Consider the following 12,507-nt stretch of genomic DNA (forward strand, 5'->3'; position numbering starts at 1 on the left):
AACAGGTAGATAAAACTAAAAATAAAATAGCTAGCAGTACAAAACAGGTGAAAATAATTAGCGGTGGCTGAGTGACCACTTACAAATAATGGGTGACCGAACCACTTTACAGCACATTAAGATCTCAATCCCAATATGTTGGGAAGAAGTCCAGACATCACACAAAAACATAAAACTCTAGCGCGACACCCGCCTCATTATTAGTTAAAATAGAGGGCAGGTCTGGTGGGACACTAAAGTCTTCCCTAAAACCCGCATTTAAAACACACTCAGTTAAAATATGTCGTATCAACAGCTGTGTCCCACATGTCTGACATGTTGGTGGCTCCTCACAATGTAACAGAAAACAATGTGTCAACGGACAATGTCCTATTCTAAGCCGTGTAAGGGCTACTTCCTCAGCTTGTTGTTGTCGGAAGGAGGTAAGCCACGGTCGGACAGAATCCTTCACTGCTCACAACTTATTATCCCTCACTTCCAGCCACTGAGCCTCCCACCAACACATGACCTTCCGAGTCATGAATGATGTTATTGTCTGCAGGGGGACAGAACAGTGAGCAGGAGGTGGGATGGAGCAAGCCTCCTTGGCAGCTGCGTCTGCAAGTTCATTTCCAAGAATCCCTATGTGCCCTGGAACCCAGCAGAAAATTACATCCTTACCCTGCTTTTGCAAGAGCAGGAGTGCGTCCTGCACTACTTGCACCATCCGATCTGCTGGGTACAGTTGTTCAAGAGTGTGTAGAGCACTTTGGGAATCGGAGCAGATGATGAATTTCGTGCCATGATGTCGTCGCATATGCTCTAATGCTTGCAGAATGGCAAACAGTTCTGCACAGTAAACTGAGAACTGCTCTGGGAGCCCTATCCTACAGACAGTATCGGGAAACACAGCAGAGCAGCCCATAAAATCCCCCTGTTTAGACCCATCCGTGTAAACAGTAATAAAATCTGAATGGCGGTCTAAAATCTCAGTAAATTTAATTTTAAAAAGGTGGTCCGGGGTACAATACTTCTAGTACGCAGCCAGATCAAGAAGTAATCTTGGCCTTTGTAGCAGCCAGAGAGATCCCCTACTCCATCCCTGGTGGAGGACCTTAATGCCCTCCAGGTGTACTAACTTGAGACTCTCCTTTGCACGGATGCCAAACGGCTTTGTTGCCTTCAGACGGTGGCGGAAGAGACGTTCCAGTGCCAGCTGTGAAATGGTGTTGGACACCAATGAAAGAGGAGTGGACTTGGCCCTGTATGCTAGCCGTACCATGAGGAGAAGACGCCAAATGGACGGCAGAGGCTCTCCAGCCTCGACACATAGACTAGCAACTGGACTCGTGCGATAAGCCCCCGTTGAAAGCCTAATACCCTCATGGTGAATCACATCCAACATTTTGAGGTACGAAGGTCTTGCAGATCCATAAGCTTGACATTCGTATTCCAGTCGAGGTCGCACAAAGGCCTTATAAAGTTGGAGAAGATGTGCCCTGTCAGTGCCCCAGGACCTATGACTGACGCATTTAAGGACATTTAAAGCCTTGAAACAGCGGACTTTGAGATCCTTTAGGTGTGGCAACTATGTGACCTTCTCATCAAAAATAAGCCCGAGATATTTAACTTGTTCCATAAAGGTGAGAACAGTGTCTCCTAGTTTTAAAACAGGGAGATTAAAAAGAGTACGGGAACGGTTAAAATCTACACAAACAGTCTTCTCCAAAGAGAATTTAAAGCCTGTGGTCGTAGACCATTCCTCCAATCGCAGGATCGTCAGCTGTAATTGGCATGTAGCAGTTGTAAGGGAGGAAGACACACAGAAAATGCAGAAATCGTCCACAAACAAGGAGCACTGTACGGGCTGTCGTATTGTGAACGCAATACTATTGATTGCAATTGCGAAAGCTGTCACACTGAGGACACATCCTTGACGGACACCGTTCTCCTGCTTAAAACGGTCAGACAGAACATTCCCAACCTTATACCTAAAGTACCTGTCCGACAAAGGATCTGATGACTGTGGGTAAACACCCACGGAAACCCCACTCATAAAACTGCCGCAAAATGTTATGCCTCCAGGTAGTATTGTACACCTTCTCCAGGTCGAAGAAAACCCCGAGAAGGTGTTGCTTACATAGGAAAGCATCTTGTATCGCTGTTTCGAGTAGGATCAAGTTATCTAGGGTGGAATGATACCTCCTGAACCCACACTGGCAGCGGGTAAGTAAGGATCTGGATTTGAGAACCCACACCAGGCACCTATTGACCATATGCTCAAATGTCTTTCCTACGCAGCTCGTGAGACTAATGCTACGAAACTACTGGGATCGGTCCGATCCTTCCCTGGTTTTAAATGTGGAATTAAAATTGATTCTTTCCATGAACTAGGAAAGTCACCTGTCTTCCAAAGTTCATTAAAAAGTTGAAGGAGGACTTCCTTTGACCGTAGATCCAACTGCTGCAGCGTGCTATACAATATCAGGTCTGGACCAGGTGCAGTATCCCGAGATACTGACAGTGCAGAGTCCAACTCCCACAAAGAGAAAGGCTGATTGTATTCCTCAGTGTTGTTTGAATGGAAATCAAAACCAGCCCGCTCCTGTGTACCGCGATAGCGATGAAATTCTGGGTCCTGGCCAGAATCGGCCATAATAGTTTGAAATGATTCTGCCACTGCCCGGGCGATGTCTCTTTGAGATGTTAGGAGACATCCATGCTCACGTGTAGCTGCTATTGGCGGCCAAGAGTATCGCTTTTAGATCCTCCTAACAGCTTCCCATACTTTGCTTGAAGATGTGGACCTATTGATGGAGTTCAGGAACTCTCACCAAGACCTCCGTTTACTCTCTCTAACGATTCTTCTCGCCCACGCCCGTGCTATTCGGAAAGTTGCCAGATTCGCATCAGTAGGGCACCGATGGAATCTTCTCAAAGCTGCCCTTCTGTCTCTGACTGCGGTACGACAGTCATCATTCCACCAACGGACAGGCTGCCTCACAGGTGTTCCCTTTGACTTTGGTATGGATACATCAGCAGCATGGAGCATCACTGCCGTAATGTGATCCACCCAATCCTGGACGCCTTCACACTGTTCAAAAACAGCCAACTGCCTGTACAGTGTCCAGTTTCCCTTCTGGAACAACCATTTCAGCGGCTTGTCGACACGACCCATTTCAACTGGCAGATGGAGCCAGATAGGATAATGGTCGCTGCCATGAAGGTCGTCATCTATGATCCACTGAGCAACATCCGCAAGCACAGGCAAACAAACAGAGAGGTCTATGGCAGAGGACGAACCTGAAGTGGTGCTAAAATGCGTGGCCTGACCTGTGTTCAGCAGTATGATGTCGGAAGTCCTGATCGACTGCTCAATCATCTGGCCTCTGGGGCAGGTTTTGTTGGAACCTATAATGCATTATGAGTATTAAAATCTAAAATGAGAAAGGGACAGGGTAGCTGATCAATGAGCTGTGCGACGGCTTCACTCTCAATGAGCTCAGTGGGTGGTAAATACAAGGAGCACACTGTGACATTAACATGGGCCAGGATCTGAGCTGCAACCGCTTGTAGCATTGTGGTTAAGCGCACAGGTGAAGAGTGTAATGTGTCCATAATGAACACTGCCACCCCACCCTGCGCTCTATTACCAGTCAGGTCGTCTTTCCTGTACAAGTGATATCCTGTAAGTACAGGTGTGTCATTCTCTTTAAAATGTGTCTCTTGCAAAGAGATGCAAAAGGGGTTTTCCTGTACTAACAGCCGCAATTCTTCAAAGCGAGTTCTGACTCCATTCAGATTCCACTGAAGTATGGGAGCCATATCAGCGTTTCGGTGTAGATTTCCCCCTGTCTTTGTGCTGCGCTGGTGAGACACTTGTGGAGAGAGTGGCAGCAGACGGGCTGCCAGGTTCTGGGGAAGAGGTATCAAACTTGATGACGATTTCCTCCTCATCAGTCAGGGATGCCATGACGATATCCAATGCTGCCTTTGGCAGGTTTGACGCCAAATGTCGTGCCCCTATCCCTGGTCCCTTTTTCTTGATGGAAGTCAGGGATGGGGGAAGTGGAGAGGCACTCCGTTTCTGGAGAGCCTTCGAAGTCTTCACTGTAGCTTTCTCTGCAATAGCTTTTGGTTCAGTCGGAGCAGCCTGAATAGCTATATCTTTATTGGTTGTTCTCTGGCAGGTACAAACGCAGGTACAGGTATTGGTGGAGGATACTGCTACATTGGACATGGTCTGCATCGAAGCGTCTACTTTTGACGCACTTTTTTGCACCAAGGAGGCATAGGATGTGGCAAAGACAGTGGGTTTTGTCACCTTATACTCTTTTTTGGCTTCCACATAACGTATCCTCTTTGTCACCTTCATCTCCTGAATTTTTCTTTCCTCCGCAAAGATGGGGCAGTCTCTGCTCCAAACAGGATGGCTCCCAGAGCAGTTGATACACAGCGCTGGAGATGTGCAGTTGGTCCCAGCTTCATGAGCTGCCTAGCCATATATACCACAGGTCAGTTCACCCCCACAACTCATCATTGTACGGCCAAATCGTTGACATTTGAAACATCACATAGGGTTAGGCATATAAGGCCTAACCCTAAGTCGGTGGTAACCAGCCAGAATGTATTCAGGCAAGACAGGCAAATTGAAAGTCACAATGAATGTGGCAGATTTCTCAACAACTCCATTATTCCTACATGTCCATTGTTCCACATCTACAATCCCTTGTTGCCCATTCTTGCTTCAGCTCTTCTACCTCAATATCCATTAAATCCCGGCAGGTGACAACGCCTTTACTGGAGTTGAGGGAATTGTGCAACTCGACAGTAATATCATACTCGCCTAACTTGGTTGACTTTCGAAGCAGCTCCACTTGCTTTGCCCTAGTAGTCTCAACTAACAGGGTACCATTCCTCAGGCGTTTGATAGATTTCAGCGTACCTGCAAGTCCTTCTAAACCTTTATGTATATAGAAAGGAGACACTTTTTCAAATGAGCCCTCGTTCCTCTTAGTCACGATGAAAACATTGTCATTTATGACTCCATGAGCCCTGTTACTCTGTTCTATCTGCTCATCTGAAGGACTAGCCTCCCTCATATGCTTTACTGATTGCGAAGTAGGTGAAGGGAAATACGTGGTTGCCATGTGCGCCCCACGAGCAGCTAGGGAACTAAACGTCCGCCCAGACAGAGCCCTGCATGGCTGGGTAAGCCTTATACAACGGAGGTGCGGTAGGTTCCTCAGTCACCCACTAGCGACTGTTCCACCTCCAACAGCCATGCATCTTATCGGCACGCAGCACACCTTAAGATAGAAGGGTTTTTTATAGAGCAAACCAGGCAATCAAGCCAAGTTCCCCAGTCCCTGCGACACACAACGTTCCACCATTGCGCCACATGGTGGTCGCTGAAGCATGTCCAGAACTTACGGTGTCAGAGGACTGGCGGCGTACACCAGTCCACAGCTCGGGGACCCCAGGTTCGCCAAGCCCGTACCCAGCAAATGAATGCTGAGTCTGCTGAGGGGCCCCCAATCTGTTTGTATGTCTGTCCCTCAAAGGCAAAGTAGGGGTTTGTAAAAGTATAAAGTTGATTCAAGTAAGCAAGAAGGACATAATGTGCTTAGAATCAGCCGGATACTGGCTGAGCTAACATCAAGCAGCACACAGACCGTGTACACAGGAAATGTTGGTATAGAGGGAGGTAGCATCAATGATGTGAAACTTCCTGTCAGATTAAAACTGTGTGCCGGACCGAGACTCGAACTTGGGACCGTTTGCCTTTCACAGGCAAGTGCTCTACCAACTGAGTTACCCAAGCACGACTCATAACCTGCCCTCACAGTTTCAGTTCTGCCAGTACCTCGTCTCCTACCTTCCAAACTTCACAGAAGCTCTTCTGTCAATCTTGCAGAACTACCACTCCTGGAAGAAAGGAGTCATGCTTGGGTATCTCAGTCAGTAGAGCACTTTCCCGTGAAAGGCAAAAGGCCCCGAGTTCAAGTCTCGGTCCGGCACACAGTTTTAATCTGCCAGGAAGTTTCATATCAGCGCACACTCTGCTCCAGAGTGAAAATTTCATTCTGGAAACATCCACCAGGCTTTGGCTAAGCCATGGCTCCGCAATATCCTTTCTTCCAGGAGTGGTAGTTCTGCAAGGTTTGCAAGAGCTTCAGTGAAGTTTTGAAGGTAGGAGACTAGGTACTGGCAGAACTGAAGCTGTGAGGGCTGGTCGTAAGTTGTGCTTGTGTAGCTCAGTTGGTACAGCACATTCCCCCGAAAGGTCCCGAGTTCGAGTTTCGGTCCAGCACACAGTTTTAACCTGCCAGGAAGTTTCATATCAGTGCACACTCCGCTGAAGAGTGAAAATTTCAGCATCAGTGATGACAAGCAAAGTGTGTGAAAGGAGTGGGCATGAACATGGCTGATGTCTTTAACAAAGGAGGGGAGTCATCGTACTATATGTTGCAGGCGTTGATCAACTAATGAAGATATACATTCAATGAATGCTTTGAATCCAGCAACTACAGGATGGCCAGGGTAATTAGGTTTGTGGATCTTACGAAGAAGGTGAAAGGTGAGAGTACGGGGTTTGAGTGGAGTAAGAAATTCTATAGACTGAAGTGTTAGTCCTTGTGAGGAGCAGAAGGTTTTAAGGAGGGCCTGCAGTTCAGTTTGAATCACAGGGATGGGATCTTAATGGCTGATGCTGTACATAGAAGTGTCAGATAGCTTGGGTGGATTCTCACTTACATACTTCCATTAGTGAAGTACAGCAATGGTAGATCCTTTGTCCACTGGGAGGATAATGATGGAGTCATCAGTTTTTATGAAAAGATGTACCTATATTTCTGCAGAGCACAGGTTACAGTAGGGATCTCACAAAGAATTGTGAAGCAATGCAGCATGTTAGAATTTCTTGGAAGGCTTTTAAGAGGTGGTTTTGAGGTAATGGTGTTGGATTAAGTTGAGATCATGGCGTAACTGTTCAAGGCAGGGTTCAGTGTCAGGCTCTCTGTTGGATAGATTTTGGGATTGGGCTGCAAAGAGGTATTTGCAGCTGACATGACATGTGAAGGAGAGCAGGTTGCTAACCAAAGCATCATGATCAAATGCATGTTCACGGCAGAAAATGAGGCCCTTAGATAATACAGATAATTTAAGAGAGAAGAGTGCCTTAGATGAGAGGTTGAGAACACATTATCACTGCTTGGGGAGGCAGTGGTGAAGGTGGAGGGATATTTAGAATGTTGGACAAGCTCTGTTTGTAGGAGAGGATTGGGAATAGAAAGAAAGAAAGAAAGAAAGACTGTTGTTGCGTTTGAAGCTGACTTGATGATTTATACCAGCCAAGGAAACATGAGGGGCAAAGTATGAGAGAAGTCTGATGGAGTGGAAACTGGCAGATGAGGCACTTAGGTCACAGATCAGCTGGGTAACTGCAAGAGACGGTTAATTTGAAAGTGTAAAAGAGGATGGTGTAGAGTGGGATTACATCCAGAAAAAGGGATGTTCAATGCTCGGGCTTTTGGGGTACCTCCCATGGACAAGCAGGTTCAAGAAACAGAATGTGGGACTATAATTTAGATAGTGCAAAAGAATGTACTCGGAAGGACCAAATGTAATGTGTGATAGACTTCATCACAAGGTAAGGGGGTTTGGAGTGTTAGAGATGGTGGTAGTGGTGAAAAAGAAGCAGAGGGTGTAAAATGAGACAAAAAGGAAGACAAGACAGAAAGACAAGCAACAAAAAAGATCAAAAAATCAGAAAAATTTAGAAAAATTCACACAAAGATCATGGAAAAGACAGGAGTTAAAAGATGATCAGAGAAGGCCCTGCAATGTATAGTCAACCGTAAACAAAGAGTTGTATGCAATTTCATAAATAAGAAGTACCCATCTAAGCATGCAGAGATCAGTACTAGAAAAGATGTAGGGTAAGATGTCGGTTAGTAAGGGTGGTACAATTAAATGAATGGGTGAACTACCATAAAAGATTGAAAACCGATGACAGTTTGAACAAGGCTAATGATAACAAAGACTGACAAGAGAATGATGGCCACAAGAGCTAATATATAAACGAAAATAATCAAATTTTCAAAATATAATGTAACTGGAAAGATAAATATCTACTCACAAAGCGGCTGCAGGAGAACACACAGAAGTTACGGAAAGTGCAAGCTTTCGGAACCAGTGGCTCATTTTTCTTATAGAAGGGTTGAACAAGAAGGAAGAGAGGGCTGTAGGAAAAGGACTGTCCAAGATTTAGGAAATGGAGAGTGTTACACAGAAGTTATCCAGGACTCTGTGTCTGGGGAAATTTACCAGACAGGATGAGAAGGAGTGGGGTGGGGGTGAGGGTATGTAAACACTGTTCAGCCTTCTACATCGTTATGACTACCACCAATTTATCAGTTAGGATGAATGGCCATAGACAGAGGGTGCATACTTACTGGTAACACACAATATTCTGTTGCAGAGAATACCTTACAACACGACAGTCGAGATCTTGGAGCCAGTTTCACCACATGTACTATCTGGATCATCCCCCCTGGCACCAGTTTCTTACAACTCCGCAGACAGGAACTGGCGTTACAACTTGACCTTTGTTCTTGCCACCCACCTGGCCTTAACTTAACGTTTATTTCTTTGGTCTCAGCATTTCTTTTCAGTAACTGTTTCTTTCTTCACCTCCTTCTAGCAGTCTATATATTTTATTTTCTGACCTGTCTATTTCTCCTTACCCCCCCCCCCCTCCTCCCCTCACCGTCACCTGTCTAGCACATATAACACACTTATATTTCTACTCTTATCAACTCTCATGTGAAACCTTATCAGTATCTCTATATTTCTTATTACCCTATCTTCCACCTTTAAGCTCTCAGGTTACCAAATCTCATCTGTTGCAGTCCCCAGTCAGTCAGTCTTTCGTTCTCATCCCTTTTGGTAAGTTTATCCAGACCCAGGCTTCTGGGCAAATCTTCCATACCACTCACTATTTTGTAAACCTGGCCAGTCCCTTTCTTTCATCCTTCTTCCATCCGTTTCAACCCTTCTGCCAGAAGAATAAGCCACTGGCTCCGAAAGTTTGCACATATCCTTAACTTTTGTGTGTGTTTTCTCCTGCCGCCACTTCATGAGTAGATTTTTCATCTGTCTAATTATAATATATTTTCTGACTGTAATTAGTTATTTCTGTAGGAAATGTCTATGAATACGAGATTTATCATGTTTATGCCACATGTTGAACACTGTAGTTCTTGTATCATTTCTTCTGAGCAAATTATGTCACTTTTGAACAGACTTGCTGACTAAAGTGTGACAATATGTGACTTTTGAGTGTCCAGGCAGTGGATTTGACATTTAAAATGACTTTGTGGAACAAACAGTTAATGAGACAGCAAGAATGCACTACTACTTCCAACTGTGGAATATGCATGAATTCAGATTAATTGAATTTGGGAAATAGTACGAGCTGTTTAAACAAACCTTAAACACAATAAAAGTTAGTCCTTAAAATTTCCTACAAACTGTTCTTCAATGTTGTCTGCCGACAAGGAATTTAAACAAAATGTTCTATCATTAACTAACTGGCTAATTCAATTACCACCAGCAAATGACACCATGGTCACAATAGTTTCTGTTTTATGTCAAGTGTCATTCCCAAGAAAGAAATATTAGTAAATTTGCTCTCTATATAACACAGAACAGTAATATTGCTTATGTGCTGTACCAATACACACACAGCTTTTCTTTTGCCTAGAAAGAATCACACAAGAAAGCTGCCACTTTCCTTTGTCTTTTGTACCAAAATCTCATCACGAAAATTCAATTAATATACAGTCTCTTGCAACCCGAATCATGACTTCAAAATATTGTCTTTAAACTTTCCATCAATAATACTGTAATGACTGTTAAAACTTGGTGTACAACATTCATAAACTTCATTTAAAAGTATATAAAACCCACTCAACAACGAAAATAAATGTTTAAAATACAACCATTTATTGCTAAGATTCTTATATATGCTGGTGGAAAAGAACTAGAGCAGTTAAAGAGACTCTTTCAACAGATCTAGCACCCAAAAAAGTCCGAGATGCCTGAAGAGATACAAAATATTTAAATATTCAATAGTGTTTATATTGCTTAACAATTAAAAAGCCTTTTACATCTACATACACAATCAGCAAGCCACAATAAAGTGCATGGTGGAGGGTACCTTGTAATACAGGTACTCATTCCCTTTCCTGTTTCACTTGCAAATGGAAAGAGGGAAAAATTACTGTAGATACAATTTCATATGAGCACTAATTTCTCATACCTTATTTTCACAGTCCTTACACGAAATGTACATTGGGGGCAGAAGAACTGCTCAGAAATCTATCACAAATCCTGGTTCTCTTAGCTTTCTCACAAGTGTTCCACAATGAGGAAGTCTTTCTTCCTTAACGGATTCCCATTTGAGCTCACACAGCATTTCCATAATACTCGCATGTTTATTAAACCTACTGATGACAAATCTAGCAGCATGTCTCTGAATTATTTCAATGTCTTCCTTTAATTCAACCTGGTGTGGATCCCAAACATATGAGCAGTACCCAACAACAGGTTGCACAAGTGTTATGTATACGACATCCCTTATAGGTAAGCTACACTTTCCTAAAATTCTCCCGCTACACCTATGTCATAATTATTCCCAGAATGTGAATGTTTACCCACCTGACCAGGGTAAAACCCTGCTGAAGACCTCGACACTGAACCTCTTGTTGCCCTGGTGGTTGGCTGTGCAGTTGGCTGAGCATACACAGGCTTGTATCCTAAGGCCTTCTCAATCCTGTCCCTAAGAGCTGCAACTTGCTCCTACACAAACAAAACAATAACAAGAATTAATAAAACAGAAAGAACATTGAAATTATTACAAATTTTGTATTTGAAATAAAAATTTAAATAATTTAAATATCCTCTACAACTATAGTGCTATATTGTTACAATTATAAATGTAGATAAAAACAGATGTTAAAAGTGAATTTTTCCAGTCACTCGCAGTTCCTGTTGAATGGGGTATGAGAGGTACAGGTCACCGTTACAATTACCAATAACACCACATCATCAGACATCCATTAGAGAGCAATGTGGTATTGATTAAGGCACCAAGCCAGAACATATATGGGATTGAAAGCCACAGTAAGATTCAAATCAATGTCAAGAAGTAATTCCCAACCCATCTGCCTAATTGTAAATTTAATGCCTAGAACTTCAATACTGGATACTTTATTCAGTTTACTCCCATTTGTACTTACTTCACTTCCACATTCTCTTGCATTCCTGTACAGTGGTAGAGGTCTTTTCTGCGTACTTAGACTTCAAGAGTTAAACAATAAGATCCAGAAAAAAAGCATCCAAATCCATCATGTTCAATGATGCACACGAAAGGAGCTTTCCAGAAAATTGTAACATTTACTTGTAATTGGGCATCCCTTAGTCAACTGTAAAATTACTGGCAGATGCTTTCAATACAAAAGCATTCTTTGAAAAGAAGGATAATCTTTCAGCTAAACTTCAGCCTTTATTAGGGCCAAAGATGAGGAGGTTTATCTCCAACCAAATCTGATATGTTGAAGCAGCTATCCATAGATCATAAATGTGATGTCTTTTTATCCAAGAAATCCAAAGAGAGAATTGTCAACCCTACCTCATGATCCCTGGTACATTTCTCATTGCTAAGAGGCCCAATCGACAGTTTGGTAGTTCACTGTTTGCCAAATTGGATACAGCTTTGGAACTTTCTTAAAGGAAAGATGAAGTTCATAATTGGAGATTTCATTAGTCATTGTACTGAACAGGACGTCAATACTGATGACAGAAATTGAGAAAATGTTCTCCAATGCGCAGACTCTGATCATCTAACATTAATTCATACCAACAAACAACCTACACTGCTCAGTAGCTGCAGACGGGTTGTGTTTACAATTTTGACATTTTGTTCACGGACAATAACATAGCTGAACACTGTACAAAGTTCATATGCACTCAAACACTCACCATCAGCCAACAATATGCCAAATTGTGTCAGCCAAAAGGCCACATGTTGCACCATTCTGTCAAAGATTTAACTTCAGAATAGCTCACAGAGAGAAATCCAAAGTCGTGCTGTATCAGAAGATAACTGAAATAGTCCTTACACCTGAGTCCTATGACCAGTTTGTTGAAATAATGCTCATGGATGACTATTACTCGACGTTGCAGAACCAACTACATACAGGGACTTACTATGAGCACAATGCAACAACTAAAGAAGTAACCTTCAACTTTTTGAGAAATAACCATGGAACAACTATAGAAGTACCTTCAACATTTTGAGGATGAGCTGCAGAGTGAAGAAATGACTAGCTGGCCAACAACTTAATCACTGAAGTCAAGAGAGAGAGAGAGAGAGAGAGAGAGAGAGAGAGAGAGAGACATGGATCAAACTCGTGGAAGAACTAGACACGTCCAGAAGAAATCAAGACGTATAGAGACTGCTGA

General features: G+C 43.3%; 1 protein-coding gene across 6 annotated transcripts in view; it reads right to left on the reverse strand.

Annotated features, from left to right (window-relative positions):
- LOC124596298 (protein transport protein Sec31A) overlaps positions 1 to 12,507 on the reverse strand; it is a 162,359-nt gene that overhangs the window by 41,432 nt on the left and 108,420 nt on the right. For all 6 annotated transcript variants that reach the window (XM_047135400.1, XM_047135403.1, XM_047135402.1 and 3 more), the window contains exon 17: positions 10,702 to 10,842. In XM_047135400.1, the coding sequence (XP_046991356.1) occupies positions 10,702 to 10,842 (141 nt within the window). The remainder of the gene's footprint in view (positions 1 to 10,701; positions 10,843 to 12,507) is intronic.

This window comes from Schistocerca americana, chromosome 2 (genome assembly GCF_021461395.2).
Source record: "Schistocerca americana isolate TAMUIC-IGC-003095 chromosome 2, iqSchAmer2.1, whole genome shotgun sequence".
NCBI lineage: Eukaryota > Metazoa > Arthropoda > Insecta > Orthoptera > Acrididae > Schistocerca > Schistocerca americana.